Source organism: Euwallacea fornicatus, chromosome 11, assembly GCF_040115645.1.
Source record: "Euwallacea fornicatus isolate EFF26 chromosome 11, ASM4011564v1, whole genome shotgun sequence".
NCBI lineage: Eukaryota > Metazoa > Arthropoda > Insecta > Coleoptera > Curculionidae > Euwallacea > Euwallacea fornicatus.
The window spans coordinates 3,258,030-3,278,207 of NC_089551.1; the positions used below are offsets into that span (position 1 = coordinate 3,258,030).

Genomic DNA, 20,178 nt, shown 5'->3' on the forward strand with positions numbered 1-20,178 from the left:
GTTGGCAAAATCAGATTCATGGAGTTTCTGTCGTAAATAAATGTGGTAACGATGATATTTATTCACTTTCAAAATTCTTTGGCCACTTATCTTTGACATTCCTGAGTCAGCAGCAATTTGACGACAACTTACATGGGGATCGAAGGCAACAGCTGCAAGAATTGCTATTTGATTGCCTTCATGTGTTACACTTCGGGAGCGATTGCGCTTTTTTGTTTCCAACGTTTTCGTTTCTTTGAAATTCTTAATGACACTGTTGAAAGTCGTCTAACAGGGAACTTTTTCATCCGGAAATCTTTCAGCATAAAGCTCTACTGCCCGACTAACATTTCTTCCAACCTCTCCATAAATAAACATAATTTCTAATTTTTCATCTACAGTGCAGCGATCCATTTCAATTATTGAATTTTGAAATGAAAACAATAATTTTTGAATTATTTTATACAAAACAATTAGATTGTCGAAAAAGGAACATCGATTTCCTGTAGACCTTGTTATAAGGTAGACTCGAACAAGGGGAAATTTAAGAACATTTTTTTTCATACAAACAATTTTCTTTTGTTTAGATGGAAAGTTTGTGATGAGTTTTAAACAGAATACACTTTACAGGATTTTAAATAAAATGCAGTAATTTCGACTAACTCAAAAATTTGACAAAAAACAAGGATAAGTCTGCAGCAAAACGTCTAATAAAGAAATTGCTTAAATGAAAGGTATTAATTTTTTGAAGGTCTACAAGGATCTGTAAAAAGGACGTTAAAAGTCATCATCTTCATGACATGTCCCATGTCTTTAACAGACACCTCTAATTCGAAACTTTTTTCATACAACGTACCGCTTCGAGCAATCATCAATCACAACTTTAAATGGGACACACTGTACATGTTGAGAAATAATGTAGTATTTTCCAAATATTTTTTCTTTAACTTTTAGGTCGCGTACTTCTGGGACCGTCCTCGTACATACCTTAATAGCTGCGTCGTACTCGAGCTGTCGTTGCTCTTTGGTAATGGGCTTCTTCTCGTCCTCTTTCTCCTTTTCCTTGTCCTTCGAACTACTCGAGCTTCCCGCCCCCGGCGGCGGGTATGAAATCCAAAACTGGTGGGCCAGTTTGAGTGCAATGGAATTCCACTATGTTTCTCCTGCAACCAATTCATTTGGACGTTTCAATAAGACTACACATTGGTCCACCAATTAGGGGTGTTTACTGAAAATATGGGTTAAAAATAAGAATGTTTTCGTTGATGGGCACATGTTCAATTTAACGGTGCGGCAGTAGTTTTTCAAAGATTTTTGATAAATAAACAAACTTGCCTAATGTTAGCAGTAATAGCAAATGGACACATAAATGTTTCAGCTGCATTGCGGAATATCTGAAATTCGCGGCCGGCATTCCATTTTAAGTGGTTCGATGGTCGATGAGTAAGTGCTAAATCCCATTAATTTGAGTAATTTAATAACTCACTTATTTATTAATATATGAGTGTTGATTGAAATTGAAACGATTGAAATTAAACCACCTGAGCAATCTACAGAGTTAGGCAGGAAAACTGAAAATCCCACAAGAACTGACCCTCCGAAAATCAATTTCGGTACGCACCTGAGGTGCCGCACGAAATTCCGATTTTTATATTAAGGAAAATAACAGCATTTGAACTGCAAAAAATTCAATTTATCTAAGGGAGTTACGTGGGAAAATGTGGTTCAAGCGGCAAAAAAAACAGTAGCGCAACAATTTTTTTAAGGCACTTGCGATTTTTTTAATTTAATAAATTCTGAACGATATCATTGGTCCAGTTCCACCCTTCTGAAATCTGTAGGACGGTACCGATGTTTCCAATCGAAGTTTTAAACTTTTACAGCTTTCATGAAACTAAAAAACGCGGCCAGACTGACAGCTCGATTTGTTGCAAAACCAGTCCGAGTGCGCCTATGATGGGTCATTAAAACTTGGAAATTTCTGGTTTTTATAGAGAAAAATAGCGGGTTTTTTTCCTACAAGAGCATCAGTGGTGTAACTTAATTTCAAAAAGAGTTTAGATTTTTTTTATTTGGAAGTTTTGCAAGCGGAATTTTCGACTTAATTGGATCGTTTTAAAACCATTTTACCTTTAATATTTCACTGAATATTTCACATTTTTTAAAAATAGTTCGTGACAAACCTAAGCTGAGAGGAAAATCAGTGGCGTAACCTCAATTTTAAACCGGCAACAATGATTTAGACTTAGGAATTTCCCAAGCGAGATTTATGGCCCAATTGCGCTCTTCAGAAACGAGTTTAAGCGCACCAAGGGTAATTCGTATAAAACTCGAAAGTCTTGGGGGTGTAACAATATACCATTAAACTCAGTTATGTGTTTTAGATTTACGAACAAAATTATCGGGTTAAGTTCGTTAAGCTACGCCCTTGATGGCTAATAAGGTGAAATCGCTTAAACTGCACTTAGACCAGTGGCGTAACATACTCGCGTGATACCTCTTGAATAGAGAAATTGCTAGTTTCAAATTACTTGTGACGTAACATATTCCCTACCCACACAACTTAAGGTGAAATTAAAACATCGCCCAGTAAATTTACCATTAACCGTAGCTCAGGGTTGCATCAACTTAGTAATCAGATTAGGAGGCGGCCTAATTAGTGAGGCGAAGCCGACGACTGCTAAATTATCTCTTATTTCTGTTGCAGAAGCGCACCCGAAACAGTTTTGGAAGACCGGTGAGCGGAACAATAAAGAAATAGCAATATTTTATGAGGCCTGACACGTAAGGTTTCATGCATAATGCAATAAACGTCTCGCAAGAGTGTTACAGAAAAGGGTGCTGATCGATTACCACCCGATACCCAAATACCCGTGTCATATCCTCCTTCGTTTGTCTTTATTTTTAACTTTTAGACATCAGAAGCAGCCAACGTTTAAGTAAGGGAAAACATCGTGTATTAGGGAATTTGAGATGTTTTTTGCATTAGGGAAATGGCCAGAAGAAATAAACGAAATGATGATATTACCGAGGAAATCTCCCTCTTTTTCTGCCTCCGCAGGAGGTTTCAGAGATTCCTTTTAGCGCATCTGTATGTTCCACACACTGTATTCTTTCGAAAATGAAGTTTTAGGAAAAACAGCAAGTTCAAAGCTTTGCCTTCAAACAATTAGCACTTCAATGAATGTGGAAAATTACGGCCCGTAACCCCGATTCGAAGCGTATGCTTGGTCACTTATCGCGTGCGCCGAATCCTTACTTCCACAAGGTGGAGGGCCTCCACCCTACACTGCTGCTGTCCGACAATTTCTAGACGAAGAATTCCATGGAAGATGGATTAGCAGAAGAGGTCCAGTGGAGTGGCCCGCGAGACCCCCCGACCTCAGTCCCCTGGATTTTTTCCTTACGGGGACATCTGAAGACCAAAACCTATAACACACAATCTGACTCCCTAGAGGAGTTACGTGCCCGAACTGTCGAAGAGTGCCGGTCAATAACACCGGAAATGTTAGATAATGTGCGACGACGTTTCGAGGACATGTGCATGGGAATCAATCGGGGTCACTTTCAACATTTCTTACAATAAAATAAATACAATATCAGTAAAAATGGTTAAAATCTAGTTATTTGGTTAATGTTTAATTTATGCAAAACCGACGTACAAAAATTAAAAATAAAAGCTTGACCATGTAGAGAATGAAATTACCTTTCAAACGAGGTATAACACAACCTCTCTTCCAATTTAAAAATTTCAAAAGGGTGGTTTCCAGGAGTGGAGGGATGACATTTCGAAAACAACTTTTCCACCAAATGATGTCCCCCTCCCTATCAAAGTTGACGTGTTTTAGTGTTTTTTTTACAAACAACAAGAAAGATATTCAGGATGGATATTTTCCCCGAGTACACTCTGTATGAATCATATAACTACGATGGACGATCAAATTGCCGCCTCAGAGATCGTCGAGGAACACAGGGAGTCCGGTCACCTATTGCATTACCGCTTTAGCTAATGTCCGCTACAGATGTAGACGAAAAAACTCAGAAAACGTTTTAGGGCATAATTGAATTTCCTATTACAACAAACTCTCATTATCGTTTTATATTTACGTACATGGAATTTTTAGCACCGATTTCGGATTTAAAACCTTTCCTTGATTTTTTTCACTTTTTTATTGATTTTAATTACGGAAATTAGTACAGAGGCCATAAACTCTGAACGAGCAAGGAGAATATCCTGCGGCTTACATAAATATGTAAATTCTCTTTCTTGTGTGTGATTCTGTCATACAATATAAAACCCCGGCAAATAATTCTCTAATTGGAGGTGGGCACCCATACTTATACATAGCTCCAGCGTTTAGCGTTACCCGTTAATAATTTAAATAAGCCAAAATGAGAAAATGTCCTATTCTGCTCACCTGAACTGGTATGAAAGGTATTTTTGAATTTTATAAGTAATCCTATACAAAGTGATTTTTTAGCTCACAGACAAAGTGAGGCAGATGAAAGGGGAGGTAATTCTAAGAAAAAACTGCATACAAACATGTCTGATTTCAGTTATTTCGGGATTCATAGGACTTCAAAGTTTTCTACACATTACGTAATTGTTGCTAAAAATGACGCAAATGAGATAGTTAAAAGTTAAAATATCATAGCAGGTGCTGAAAATATCCTTCTTTTGCAAGAATATACGCTTCACAATGGTGAAGTAATGAATATTTGACTCAAATCAACATATCTGGACGGTTTCTTATACCAGCTGTAGCCATCTGTATTCTATCTAACAACTACTCTCTGGTGTTAATTGTCTTTTGGTACATTTGTTTTGTATGACCTCATAAGTAGAAATCCAAAGGGCTTAAGTCGGAAGAGCGCGGTGGCCATCAAACTGAACCGGCATTACATTACTATAATTTTTAATGGGTAATGTGCGGAAACCTTTGAAGTTCTCTAAAACCTCAAAAAACTCAAATCTGACATATGACCATAGGAAGTTTTTTTCTTAAAATGACCTCGCGTTTTATCTGCCTCACTTGGCCGATGAGCAAAAAAATCACCTTGTATAATAGTTTTCTGTAGTAATGAAGACGATAAATGTATTTTGACTTGACATTTCTCTGGCAAGGTTACAAAATCCAGTCGTTTACACGTTAAAACAAATACTTGAAACGTGGAAAACTGCAGCAAAAAGGCAGAAACCTTGTAGTATTTTTAGTTTAAATAATAAAAATAAATTGACGGCCTGAATGGAACAAAGAACACATTACCGCGAAATAAGTAGGAAGGATGTAGGTTGTTCCCTCACTAAAAGGAAGCAAAGGAAATAGTGACAGAAAATAATAATTTTCAGGACAAATATAGGTACTTTACTAGAGGAATCTGTGTCAAAAAACAACTTGTGGATTCCTCTAAGTTTGACAAAAAAAAATGTTGATGAATACGGTAAGGGGACGTGAAACTATAAGCGGCGGAAGTCAATGAGTCTCCGAACACAAACAAACAGCCACCCATATATCTACCTTCGATAACGCAATATTATTATTTATCCATGAGGAGGGAATTTGTAGGGTTAGTGGAGACAATCGATGTGCCTCGTCGGGATGAAAGAAAACACTCAAACATCAGGAAAGTGACACGACACTACACAGATTTCGATCTAACGGAGGCGGGACATCGGAAATAAGGGATTGCGGCAACGCGGGTTGTTTTTCCTCACACGGGCCACGCACACCGGGAGGGGTTTAAAAATAACTGATGTTCATTTTTCCCACAACTGAAATTTTCCTGATGGTTTTGATCCTGCGGTCGGGAAGCCACTGCAGCGCCCGTCGCGGAAACTCCTGCAACTCACGCGAGAAACGGAGTCTGGAGCAACAGGATACATGCGGCAGAGCTCTAATTTTGAGATCCGACCCGATAAAGTCGATATCAGGCGCACCTACAACAAAGCTCCTATTTATAATTAATGCTCCGGCTCAGGGGGAACGAAATCTGATTAATAGAGTCAGGCCAACAAAGACACTACTTTCTGCACCTCTTCCATGTCGTTCATGGAGAAGATATGCGCCCCCGCGAACAATTGGCTGTTGTCCAAACACTTTTTTATTAATCCTGCTGCCAACTCCACTCCGAACTTCTCGACCAGCTCCCGGTCTTCCTGATGCTCCTTCACGTAGTTGAGCACCCTTTGAGATACTTTAAACTCACAACACTTCGCCACGTTCTCGAGAGATTTGAAGGACTTGATGACGAATATTCCTGTGAGGATTGGCACATTGATGCTATTTCGTCTGCACTTATTAGCGAAGTCTTCCAACGATTCATACTCGAAATCTGCCTGGGTTATTAGAAAATCTGCGCCGCTGGACACCTGTTCAAAATACTGAAAAATTCATTACCGAATTATCGCAATATAAAAATTTTCTTGCCTTTAGTTTTAAATACTTCATATCATCTTCGGAGTTTCGACAATGGGGATGGTTGCAAGGGTATGCAGCCACCCCTACACAGAAATCCTCACCGAAATTGCTCTTGATAAAACGCACCAAGTCAGAGGCGTATGGAAAGTCGCATTTGGAGTCATCTTGCTCCAAAACATACATCCAGTCTGCAGAAGCCCAATCGAATACAAAATATTACCAATAAATTCACCAAACTCACCCCCTTGCAAAGCCAATATGTTTTTAATTCCCACCGATTTGATATAAACTAAAATTTCCATCATCCTCTTTTTGTCCAGATTCCTTCCAGCCAAATGCAGAACTACCGGATAATTATTCTCCACTATTTCTTTCGCTAGTACTATGGCAGGAATGTGCTCGATTGATACGTCCAAATGTGAGTTCCCCAGCCATGTAACTGATACGAAACTTGGTTCAATATCCCGCAGGACCCTAGTACTAAACCCGCTACCGGGGGAGACTTCGATGGAGACTTTTCTTATGGTAGTGTTGAACAGGGATTTTAAAGACATATTTCTGCCGGTTTTGCTTGGCTGCAATGGTTGTATCGCTTGGTGTCGATCAGTTACTAACTCACGCATATTCATTGATCGATGGATACCGCTAGGTGACCCACTAGTGAGTATCCATTCGAGTGGCCGTATAAATACGATTCTGCACCAAGCAGGCTGTGTCCAAAATCACACTGAAACGATTAATATGCAGAAAACAATTATTAATGATGTTTTAATAATAACAAAAAATACGCATGGAACATATGGCAGATACAGTTTAGATATAGGTTGATTTTGGGTGAGGAGTCTTATAATAGATATTTAGAGAAATAGTATAGTCTAAATCAGATGAATACTTTTTCTTAGGTCTCTTTTAACACGATTTTGTGCTCGTTGCTTAAAAAAAATTTCTGGAAGCTTGAATTTAAAAGATTTGTGGACAAAGTGGTGGAGAAAATCTTGCTACGTTATTATGTGTATATCATGGATTGTCTGAAGTAAAGAAAAATTTATAATTCTTTCTTCAGCGATATATAGAGAAGTAACCATATACTCAGAATTTTCTATTTATTTTGCTGTTTACTAAATCGAATTCTATGCAACAAATTACAGATTATCACATTTTCTATGAGGCTTCTCGTCCTTCCTTCTAATATCAATAATCTAGTAATTTAGTTAGCCAAAAATTGATTGTATGTTCTCCTCATGCTCGAGATGAAACGTATATTTTCCATTAAGACGTAAATATCGCCGTCACGTTGGTAGAATTGCCCGATATTCTCCCCAGGGTCAAAAGTAACGATTTATTCCCTAAAAACAATACAAATCCATGAAGCTTTCTATAAATCAACATAGATAAACAAAATATAATAAACTAAATTAAAATGCAATAGTAATTTTTTTATCATTAAAACGTTAATAAAGTAGAATTCAATTGGCGACAATTCTATAATTCTACAGAAAGTGTATCTTTTTTATAGGAAAATAACTGATATTTTGGATATTTGTACATCAGTATTTTTGATAATCTGCATCAGGAAATACCGTAAAGTCTGGTAAATCAGACGGTTTGAACTTTCAAAATCATTGAACAAATCTGACCATTTTTATCACATTAGTATGACCTCGTGAGTCCTGACCTGCAGAATCGACTTTTGTTCCACAAACCTACTTTTTTTTGTTGAACTGAAATATAACTTATTTTTTACAGTTATTAGCTCTCTTATGCTATCCTACTTGAAGCATTTTTTCATATTTCGACAAAACTTCCAATTTTAGAAAATACTTACTATTTATATCTCTATGGCCTTTAAGTAAAACACTTTTGACAACTGTTATATTCCGTATAGTGTCTACGTATAACCTACGAGAATTGCAATGTATAGGAACTAACATTAAAACAGCTCAATACCTACAATCCTTCATCTATCAATCAAATCCTTTATATTTCTGTTTAGTTTGGAATTCGTATATGTATCGCTCAATAAAGACTGGAATAATTTTCATTAAAAAAACTTCCAATAAAACATTATTTAATATTATATTCCTTATCATCATGAAACAATTTTGAGGATAATAAACTTATTTAGCTACTTACATTACATGGTGGATATTTATTATTTTTTAACCCTGGAATTACGTGTCAGTTTCTAGCAATAACTGGTACATTGTACAAATGTGCAAAGAAATAAAGAAGATTCCAAGGTTAAAAACTCTTCATAAACCACTTTCAACTTATAAGAAAAGATGAATTTTTCAGGTCACAAATAATGTTCAAATTAAAGTATTGAGCTGAAGAAACAAACATATAAGAAACAAGATGCAGATGGTAACACAATAATGCTAAAAAGGATAAAAAAGTGACTCGCACAACCTATTATCATTATATTAATGTAAATATATCACATATTCATATAATCAATTTTATTTTACAGACTGTACACATTTTTGGCATCTTAACCAATTTATATAATGATTTTGTAGGCATTTTCCAAAAGAAGTACGTATTGTAGTACTGATTGGGGAAAATGCTTGGCAGATAGGGGCATCAAAAAAAACTATTCGTTGGCGGAACTAATCATTTTGTAGTAAGTATATCACAATGTCTGTTCTTTCTTGCTCTTAGATTTTCAATCAAGTCTCCTCCTGTGGAGAAATTCCTTACCCATTTACAACTACATTTACTGACACTTAGGGACTACCAAATGGAATAGCTGGACTGTCATTTCTTCTTTAAACGGTTTGCTATCCATTCCAGACCTTGATATAGTCTGAAAAAGTTTATTTATTTGTTTGCATTATAATTAGAACAAAGAAAAAAATGTAAAAAAAAAACTTACCCTTCTCCTGTTAAGGCACAGCATGACTGTATGTGCCACTGCTGCTGTTTTATCGAAGTAAGATTAAGTTCTTTCGAAATCTCTGAGGCACTCATAGATCCTTTGACATCCTGTTTATTTGCATAGACTAAAACTCCAGCTTTTGAAAGCTCTTCATGGGCCAACATTTTATAGAGCTCCTCTTTTATCACTGCTAACCTCTCTCTGTCTGTCGAGTCCACAACTACTATAACGAACTATAGCAGAAAAAAATCTTTCTTCTGTTTGACATTCCTATTTAAACATACTTCAGTATTTGTATAATAAGTACTCCAAGCTGCTCGTAAAGATTGCTGCCCACCCAAATCCCACATAATAAAATGTATATTTCTCCAAACAACTTCTTCAACATTGGAGCCAATTGTAGGACTTGTATGTACTACTTCGTTCATTAAAAACTGATATAGAATTGTCGTTTTTCCTGCATTATCCAGTCCCACTATCACTATTTTGTGTTCTATAAGAAGGTTTTATTTGAGCACAAAATATTGATAATAAAGAAAATTGCACTAGTATAGACTAACTTACCTTCGTTGCCAAAAAGGCTCCAGAGTTTGGCAAACAAAAGACCCATAGTAAAAATTACCTTTTCAAGATTACCGAACCAGTATGGAATCTACTTTGTTTAAAAATCTGGAAAATACCTGTTAAAACATAAGGAAGCTTTGCAGGCCAGAACCATTTGTGTATTGAAATCCTTGACGAATATTTGGATTGTGTTATGAAGGTATTGCTGACACTGTCTGTAATAACTACCGAAATCTAGATCAAAGGAAAGTTTGCTTGTAATGCAACCGAATTGTTCTTCCGTATTATAATAACATTCTTTAGTCGCTCGGTGATTAGACGACTTTGTTACGATCGTGGTGAATATTTAGTGAAAGCTGTTTATCCGAATTAAAACTATACGTAAAATCATATGGGATTGGTAGGTCCTTGGAAGTCGCCATAGATCGACGTGATGACGCACAAAAGACACTGTTTGTCAGTGTACAAGTCAAAACGAGAAATAAGAACAAAGACCGGAATTAAAATGATATAAAACGTATTTTAGATGTTTTTTTTCTTACCAATTATGCCCGTACATTTAATTAAACGCACTATATTCAAATAATATGTTAAAATACTTGACTTTTCAGAAAGAGAAAACAAAAATATTAAATAGTTATAACTTGGCTAGTCACAACAAATAACAAATAATTACAGCTGTCATTGTCACGACCAATTTAATTGTGGGAGTTCTCATACTGTCTTTGTTCGTAATGCCCAATAGCATTATATAAAGTGAGATAGCAATACATCGCTCCTCTGATCAGGATGGATTCAATATTTTTAAACTATAGGATACAAATTAAACGTAGATAATAAATTTCTTGACTATATGGTGAATATAAATATTTTCTAAATTGATTAACTTTAAATAAAAGCCACTATTGTTGACGAGGAAGATCGAATAATTACATCTAACGAATTAATTAGCACTAAAATTCAACCTACAAAACTGACATTTAAAAAATGATTACAAAATGATTAATTACGTGTAACTTTTAAGAGATTAAAATTTAATTTTACCTTACATTTTGGTTCTAGGAAGACTTGGGACGTAAAAACAGCTATCTATTCCTCTATATTACCATCCAATATCCTTCTTAATTAAATTTTGCTTTCTGTCCATTTTATGCGGGTTGATAGGGTGATTCCTGGTTACAGTTGGGAAAAGGATTTAGGTAAGATGCAACAAGAACAAGCACACGCAAGAAAAAAGGAAAAAACGGTAATGCAGATATAAATTTAGGTCACCAAGTTCTTAAGGAATTCTGTTATGTGAAAACAAAGTTAGGCATTATTCATTAATTGATCTCCTCTACTAAAAAAGTCTTATGTTTAAAAAAGATATTAACAAAAACTCCACGAAGTCCGGAAGTTTTTAGATATATATTTATTTTTTACAATCTGTGCAGCATTAACTTGAAGGTAAAAATACTACTAAAATACTCTCATCCTTCATCACTCAATTAAGAATGTTTCAATTTCTTTTTTTTAAATCAGGTGTTGAAGAGGTTCACCAATAATGGATAGATGAGTTAATCAATGTGATCGATTAATATACTTTATTATTAATCTTGTGAGAGCATCTGGGCCAGCATGATCTGTACTTCTTGGGAGTAGATGAGCAGCCAGAATATGCTAGAAGCATCGGTAGAAAATATTTCTATTGACCGAGCATGTAATGAATGTAATTTTTTTTTAATTTAAACTCAATAGAACTGCACGAAAACTATAAATGTGTTGGCCTGACTTACATTTATCATGACATGCCAATTAAAAATAATCTTGGAAAACGCTATTCCTGTCAGTTTGGTTTTTGTTTGACACTCCAACTTAGCCGAGTATCAGTCTATCTCGTTTCTGGTTGTTACAAAATACTTGAAAAATGAAATAAAAGCTCACTGTGGCAATCCATATTTATTCAGTTGTTATGACGTTAAAATAAACAAATACTTTTATAGGTTATGTTTGTGGTACTGATATAAATTTAAATTTTTATAATTATTATGTTTTAAAAAGTTTGGAAGGCGAGACTTGGCTCATGCGGTTCCTAAGTTGAGTATCACTTTACTTCGTCTTGGCAAGGAACCTTTGAAAGAATAAATTACTTTTAACCGTTTGGTCATGAGATAGATGTCCCATTAACTTAGAGTATTTCAAGATCTAACTTTTACTCTCACTAGCAAGAAGAAAGTTGGTATTGTAGGTGATTTCGTATTGCTTAATGTAAAGTATAGCAGAGTATTCTCAGGCTGTACTGGACTTAGCGAATCTTTAATCATAATGGCACCCTTCAAACCCGCAGAGACTGAGCACAAAATCTCGATTGATGACATACACATTAAAACATTCAGTCTAGAATTCCTTAGGTCTAGTATTTCAATATTACTTCGAGAGCTAGTTATATTCACTAGCTCTTTTCCCAAACACTTAGCTCCAGTAAATATCATGAATAAATGTTCTGGAAAGTTTTGGACTGAGTTAGGCTGGAAGACATGATTTCTGACCTTTCGAAGGACTTTAAAACAGAATATCCAAAGGAGGCCACACTATTACCATAAAACAGGTATGTTGGATAAACAAGATGAGTTGTGCCAGATGACTTGCTGAAAGATTTCAAGATAGTTATAGAAACATCTTTTTTTTATTGGTTTTATATTTTGTTGCACCAACAAATAGTTATTTTGGAACTATTTTCTAAAAAGTTAAAATATCTTTTGAAACTTTCTCTTAAAGTTTCTTGTTTATATAGTTAGGTTTCTTTCTTCGTTCTCAAAAACTGAAGAAATATTGCAATAAGGTAATTTATATAAAGCTCTATTATATCTAAATGAGTTTTGGAATGACAGTGTCACACATTTGTTGCTGACTCTTGTTTGAGCTTAGAGTCAACCAGTTTGAATTTTCATGTTTAAGTTTTATTCATGATTAACATGTTGGCAAACAACGCGAACGTCACTCTTATCTTATAATACCTTGGCCAGATAATGCCACTACATTGGTAATATAGCACCTAATAAACCATGTAAATGAACCTGATAACAAGTTTTAATATTGTGAAAGTCTTTTATATGAGTGTCAATGTTGTTAGTGAGTCTCTAAACACATATGGATCAAAATTTATATGAGGTAGACCTGAGGCCTGGTAATGTCAAGAGGACCGCGCCCGATGGTGTCCATATTCGTACACATTCGACTTCGACGTTCCATGATTTCCTTAATTCAGCATTTAGGAAGACCTTTTCATGGAATAAGCGACGTCTTACCACCTCAGATTTGGTGAAAAACAGCATTTCTTTGCCTACAAATTGTAGCCGTGTAAGTGTTACTGAGGAGCCTTTAAACATTTCTGTAGCGCCCATACAAAGCTGCCCTTTCGATATCACTGGGTATGGTAAATTTTTACTTATGGACGAGTTCAAGGTGCAAAAGCCGAAAAAGATGGCAATTATGGTGTTTTTATATGAGAAAATTTTAATTTTCACCAGGGTAAATTTAGATAGGATTGTTGTTATTTTTATTTGAAGATGTTTTTTAGAAAATTGACAATGAGGAATCATACTATTACATGGGAAATTTGAAGCTGAACCACATAGCCTTGATGCCTTCCAGTAAGAACGTGAAACTCTTGGAGCTCAAAGATCATGTAGCCAGTAAGAGATTCCACAAGGAGATAGTTGTAACATTAGAGGCTCCTACTGAGTACATTCAAGTCCATTGGAGGAAAACAGTCGAGAAATGTTTATGGGGACAGCTATTTAAAGCAAAGCGCGATGCAGGATTGGGAAAACACTGATTTGTGAAAAATGTGAAAGTACATGACAGAGATATTGCGCCTTTGCTGGCTGTGATAATTTTAGATATGTGTTGTGTAGGTTTAGGATATGTTAAAAATTCCAAGTTTTAGTCATGGTTAGTGCGGGTGAACAAGTTTTTACTGTAGATTTTGTAAAATGGGGGAAGATAAGTAAAACGTCTATTAAAGTAAAATTTTATGTGATTGTTATTATGATATTGATTATAAAAATTGACGAATAACATAAATATTATCGTAACTGTGATGAAAAAATAAAAATATAATAAAAAAATTATTAAAGATACGTTGTTTTGGTTTTAATTTATAAGTATTTTCATTCCATTATAATTTGAATTTTGAGAAGTATACGCTGCATTCTGTGTTTTTCTTTCATTTGCTGCCTATACTTATATATCTTGAAGACAAAGCATTATTGGACCTATGTTTATATAAACTTTTCGTCTTAGAATCACCGAAAAAATCATTCTTTGAAGTTTGGTTACATACTTTAATAACACCCTGTATATAAGCCTCGATTGTTTTCTGAAATATTCAAATATTCATAATTTTTTTATTCTCCATGTTGTTAAATCTAATTCTCTAAATATTGATGTGCTTTTCATACAATTATTTCTTTGTCAATAAAAAGAAGAATGTTTTGAAATGTTTAATTCTCATACAATTTCGTATAATTTAAAAACCGAAAAGAAAATCTTTTAAATACCAGGAAACGGAGAATTGATAATATTCTTTAGGAGCAAGAGGACAAGAAGAAAAACAAAAATTAGGACGTTTTTGGCACAAATCAATAGTAAATTATCAGTTTTTTTTAAGGTAAATCACCATAAAAGTTGTTGTTGAGTGGCTTTGATAGGGATTGTGTTGAATTTCTCATTTTAAAGAAAAATATAAATTTCGTTGAGGGGAAATAAAAGAAAAATGAGATTTCTTTTGAACTTGAAGCATTGAAATTAGAAAGCAGGAAGCCTGAATCTTCTGCTTTAAATTACGTCTTGGTTGGCGTTATCGCCTTCGAAGCTTCGAATTCATTTAAACTGCAATAAGTTCGGCGTCGAAAAAAGCTGCTTCCCGATAAGTTTCGTTGAAATTCAAATATCGAAGCTTGGAAATGCAACACGTACTTCCCGGATATATTTACATATAAATTATTGTCGCAAATGAGATTTGCTTTATATAACAGCTCGACTCGTTCTGCACCCGCGGCACGTGTCAAAGTTCTGCGGACTCCTGCGCCTCCTACCTCAGAACGTCGCCCTCCTCCGAAATTTTTATTCCAGTCGTTCCTGCGAAATGCAATACTGTTGATAGTGGAAACGTTTAAAGCGGCAAATAAGGGAAATTGCGATCCAATTTGTGGCCTCACAGATCCATCTATCAATTAGCGAGGCCCCTAATTCAATAAAGGGGCCCGGTACCTGGCCGGGTCGTCCAGGTTTACGGTTTTCCCGGTGTCGTAAACATGCCTTATTATCCTCTTTACGAGCGCCGAGTTTCCATTCGGTCGTCCTGTTTTCCTTGCCTTATTCGTTTCTTACTTATTTCGGACGGCAATAAAGTATCCTCGGCGTGTAGTTCCACCTTCTCCGTCTGTTCCCCACGAATTCCATTAAAAATTTATGTTCTGGGGAGCGAACTTCATTTTGTCTTTGCAGGTGTACGCCAGATTCTTAACTGGGTCCAGCCTCATTTATTAAAATAACTATTATATTACCTCGGGAAAGGAAATTTAATCGCATTTTCGTTGCTCACTCCTATGACCTTTAAAGGAGATTTAATAATGCCCGCAATGAAATCGTACCTGCAGTAGAAATGAGCCTGTAATAAAGGCAGCGAATGGGTGGCACAAGGGCACGCAAGGCGACGACGTCTTGGCACGGCGCCGCGGCGGCTGGCGTCGTCCTAGCCCACTCATTATTTAGGGAAAACTTTTCTGCATTATTACATTTAAAAGTAATTGAGTTAGGAAACTGCTACACATATTATGCTAACTTTTTAGGGCGATTAAAGTTTTTTGCTCCGAAATACTTAATAACGTGAAGTTAGAGCTTAGTTCTTGAGAAATCTTATTTTAGTCTTAGGCAACTTCATGTAGTAATATTGCAGGGGAGATTAATGTTTTCTCGGCACCCAAGCAAATTGTCCCATCGCATCAACAAAAAACCTTTGGTACTACTTTTCATGCACAAAAGGCGTTTAATGTTTTTTTATTATTTCTTCAAAATTCCTATTAAGGTGTAATCAATAATTCATTGTTGAACAACATTACCATTATCCATATCAAAATTTACTTTTTTGAGACTAAGAAACATTTACCATCCACCAATGCATCAAGAAAATACTGCTTCAAGATGTTTTTTTTTTAAATAATTTTTTTTTTTAATTCTTATTATTCTAATTTTCACTAATTGAAAAATCAGCTTTATTGAGTGTTTGTCGAAATCTGCTGTGCAAATTTTCAACAAAGTTAAATTCCCGTAACTATAATACATGTAAATTGGTATATTTTAAACGTTGCTGCACGGCTAGAACAACCTTTTCATGATTGCGTGTAACTCGAGAATGTACCTATAAAACCACATTTATGCAGTAAATAATTAAAATAAGCGGACATCAAACAAATAATGCATGTTGGTATATTCTATCAATTTGTTTTAACAGTGTGTTTATAACTACTCTTGACCTTTATATGTATAGGTATCGCAAAATCAAATGTTGGCTCATTGGTAAATTATTATGCAGTTAGAAACCTGAAAACACTGTGAGACAATCGTGGCAAATTGACGACAGTAATCCTGTTTTAAAATTCCCCGGAGTAATAAAACACTCTTAAAGTTTAATTTAGGTCAAAGGTGATTTGTAAATGGGAGCCAATCTTCGAGGGGCTTTTTATATCCTCATGTATATTTCCATTAAGTGCGGAGCGCTCAGTATGCGCCTCTGGTGCGAACTCGCACCCGAGCCTGTTAGTTGTTCTATAAAAGTAAATCCTCCACGGACGTGCCGAGGCCTTTCCACCGATTTTCGTATTCCTCCAGAAAACTCGCCTCATATTCACCGATCGTTTTAAAATTAAGTTTTTATAACCAAAATATTCAGGATTCCAAGGGTTTTTACATCCCCTATTACTCTATTCAGTTTGTTTAAGGTTGAAGTGTCGTATGAAGATAGTCCCATTAGTGCCGGACCTGAGGTGTAGATGGCGATATTTTTAAAACTTACCTATTTAACAAAGTCCTAATGTTATAAAGCTTATATCTCCAGTTTGAGGGTGCTACGGTGATTTGTGTTTCGTTTTCGTCCACAGTTTCCTCATTGTGATGGCCAAGAAAATCAATTCGCTTTCGAACTTTTATCTAACTCACCTTACTTGCCAGATTTAGCCCGTTCAGATTATTTTATACTTCCAAATTTGAAAAAATAGGTCGGTGAAAAGAGATTTACCAATAATAAAGAGATGGAGTCCGATGTCAATGCCTATTTGGAAATATTCGAAGCTTCAACGTGTCAATCTCAAAGGAGACTGTTGAGAAATAATGTAAAATTTTCCTTTTTTTTAAAGTGTTTCGTAGGGTACTTTTGAGATTATCCTCGTAGCTATCGAGAACCAATCAATTTATATATCTTATACCCCAACATAGTTTTGGTTTTTGCCATCAGCAAAGTGGCTTATGGCTGTTAAAGCGTTTCAATAACGAACTAGGGAAATAATCAATAAATGTAAAGACCGCTAGTATAGATTAAAATGAATATTTCTATGCAAAACGAGAGGCTGCATCAGTTAACATTATGTACCCAGACCTCGTCTGCCGATTAGTCAGATGCTATCAAGGTTTCTACCGAAATTGAGCGCAAAAAAAGTGCTATTCGCAGGTGTGAAGTGTGTATTAGTTATTTACCTAACGAGTGCGGAATGATACGTTACCGCATACTCAGCGCAGTTCAATAACCGATGCGAAGGGGAGTTTGGCTGGCAATATAGTGTGGTAAAGACCTTGTGACACGTATTTGCACAAGGTAGTCGACGTAAGGTGGTCCACTATATTAGCTCAACAATTGAAATGTTTATAAAAAAAGATCAATATAAAAGCGATTCGGTTTTTCATGATTTTTTTATTAGCACTTTCGAAGTTCCAGAAAATCGTGGAGTGATAAAAATATATTTTTTTAGACGGAAAATTTTATATATTTGTTGCGGATATTAATTTTGCTTCCTATTATAAGTATTTTTGGTCATTACAAAATACGAAATTTTTTAGCAACTTTTGAGTTAATTCAATTTAAAGTAGAGATTATAGAAAAAATAATCTTTTTAAAATTCTCAATAGTATAACACACTATTACCTGAACCGTTTGAAAAGTTGTTCAGTTAAAAGCAAAAGGTTGTTCTACTAAAGCATATTTTCAATATTTGAGAAATTTTATACAGGGTGCGAAAAAATCCAATATTTCCACATTCGAAGTGCATTGAACTTGATTTTTTCAATGGGACACTGTATTTTTTTTGGAAAAGAAATCGTTTTTAATTCGTTTTCAGATGATATATACAGTGTGTCCCTGAGCGACATAGCCAAACTTCAGGAGATGGTTCTACACATCAAATTCCACCAAAAGTGTAAGGCAGAAAGTTCTGGAACACTCAGCCCACTTTGAGGAGATTTAATTTTTTTATTTTTGAGGACTTGCCGTGTTTTGTAATGTAAATGTCTCCGTATCTTCCTTTGCATTGCCGCTAGAAAAATTCCCATAGTATCTTTGGAAAGTCACTTAAATTTCCTATTTTAAATAACCATTATGAGTTCATCTTATTTCCAATTTTCCCACTTTGCACAGGCATGAACGTAAAACTTTTTTTATTTCTTTATTTTTGTTAAATTTTGCAATTCTGCATGGCTCCCAAGGGTTTCAAATTCCCAAAAGTTAATGAAAAACATTCACAATCAGGTACCTTTTTGCCGTGGTGCCGTTTCTTGAGTTTGCCTTACTTTTTAAAAGAGTGAGGGGAAGTGTCGGTTAGGGAAAACCACGTGCACAGAGAAAAGCCGCACCTGAAAAAATTTGTGGGACGTTAAAAACAGTTTCGTATATAGATAATGTGGACTTGGTCGAAGGTTTATATGTTATATTGTCTAATACATAATAATTATTTTGGATGATTATAAATATGTCGTACAACGCTAAGCCGCGTCGATTCTGTTTTCGGGCGGATACATGATGCAATCGGCTTTGGAATTTCAAATGGGTCCTTGGGCCGAGTGACCCCTAATTTTAAAGGTAATAAAGTTCTCTTTAACATAATACTCAATTTTTTCATTTTTGGCCACCAAATAACGTCGAAAATATGCAGAAGATGCTGCGAAACATTCACAAAATCCCCGTTAACGGACTCGAATAAACAAACTTTTTTCATTATTATGACAACAATTTTTACTTTAATAAAGGAATCCGCGTAAAAAATTGTTTAAGATGTCTCTCAGCAGTTTAAAATTTATTTAGTACTCGTTCCATCCTCCGAGCTGCATCTAAAAACCTTAAGTGAATTGTGCACTGCCATTGTATCTCTGAAAATGGTTTGCTCTACGGCAGAAAGGGTTGAATTAATTTCGCTGTATTTCAAGAACAACGTTCGCGCTCGAGTAACATCACAAATTTTCAATGAAAGGCACCCGAGGAAGATTACTTCCCATGTTTACGTAACTTCTTTGGTACGAAAATTTTGAGAAACAGGGTCCGTACGTAATAAAAAGCGGCGATCTGAAAATTCGGTCAGAAATGAAGCCACCGCAATCGCTGTAGTTGGCCAAATAGAAGCAGATCACGTCTTGGGTATACGCAAACTATCAGAAGTTTCCGGTGTCGAGAGCGACCCCGATGGTCGTCTTCAGTTTTGTAAAATGTTGGTGGTTGATAGACTTGTGACTAATAGCAATTTATTTTACCAGGTATGTTTTTCGGACGAATGTATCTTTTCCGTAACTAGATTGGTTAATAACCATAAGCGTCGATGTCGAAGTGATTCCACTCCGAGACTTTTCAGAGAGCTACACCTCAATGCCCTTAAGAGCTGAACCTTTGGGCTGGAATTCTTGGTAACCGAATAATCGGGCCACGTTTCCTTCTGGGAAACCACAATGGGAGAATTGTACTTGAATCTTCTGGAAAAACACTTCTGCACGATGATTGCGGAGGCCATAGGAAATGATGAAAACATTTTAGAAAACGAAATGTGGTTAACACGCATTTTACCGCAGCTGCACGCCAATTTTTAGATGAATGTTTCGTCGATCACTAAATAAATCGTCGAGAATCGATTGAGCAGTGGACCAAGTCACCTGTTTTAACATTCCTCTATTTTTTTTCTGGGTGCACTTAAAATCGAAAATGTATCTAATCAAACCAGATCTACTAGAAGAATTAAGGTGATGGATAGTTGAAGAATTTCGAATGACCAAGCCTGAAGTTCTTGGATACGTTGGACCAAATATGGAGCACCGTTCACTCTG

The 20,178-nt window shown here is 35.6% G+C and overlaps 2 protein-coding genes across 10 annotated transcripts; one reads left to right on the top strand and one right to left on the bottom strand.

The window, feature by feature from the left end:
* Window positions 1–996: 996 nt before the first annotated feature.
* Window positions 997–10,557, bottom strand: Arl5 (ADP-ribosylation factor-like 5). Of its 7 annotated transcripts, XR_010732567.1 has the most exons (6): window positions 10,383–10,557; window positions 6,640–7,125; window positions 6,408–6,586; window positions 5,499–6,349; window positions 3,686–3,804; window positions 997–1,142 (listed from the first exon to the last, which is right to left on the bottom strand). XR_010732567.1 is itself a non-coding variant. In XM_066287412.1 (5 exons), exons 2-5 carry the CDS (start codon window positions 9,884–9,886, stop codon window positions 9,156–9,158), a joined length of 540 nt encoding a protein of 179 aa, XP_066143509.1. In that variant the 5' UTR covers window positions 9,887–10,290; window positions 10,383–10,537; the 3' UTR covers window positions 8,456–9,155. The 7 variants fall into 7 exon arrangements, 3 of the variants coding, with proteins under 3 accessions (XP_066143508.1, XP_066143509.1, XP_066143510.1); XR_010732565.1 differs by lacking the exon at window positions 3,686–3,804; XR_010732564.1 differs by having other exon boundaries at window positions 3,686–6,349.
* A 1,244-nt stretch (window positions 10,558–11,801) lies between these two features.
* On the top strand, window positions 11,802–13,959 carry LOC136341929 (uncharacterized). Of its 3 annotated transcripts, none has more exons than XM_066287310.1 (3): window positions 11,802–12,427; window positions 12,953–13,350; window positions 13,400–13,959. In XM_066287310.1, the coding sequence occupies exons 2-3, from the start codon at window positions 12,970–12,972 to the stop codon at window positions 13,655–13,657; spliced, it is 639 nt and encodes a 212-aa protein (XP_066143407.1). In that variant the 5' UTR covers window positions 11,802–12,427; window positions 12,953–12,969; the 3' UTR covers window positions 13,658–13,959. The 3 variants fall into 3 exon arrangements, with proteins under 3 accessions (XP_066143407.1, XP_066143408.1, XP_066143409.1); XM_066287311.1 differs by having other exon boundaries at window positions 11,802–12,063; window positions 12,113–13,350; XM_066287312.1 differs by having other exon boundaries at window positions 11,802–12,012; window positions 12,068–13,350.
* Window positions 13,960–20,178: the final 6,219 nt, after the last annotated feature.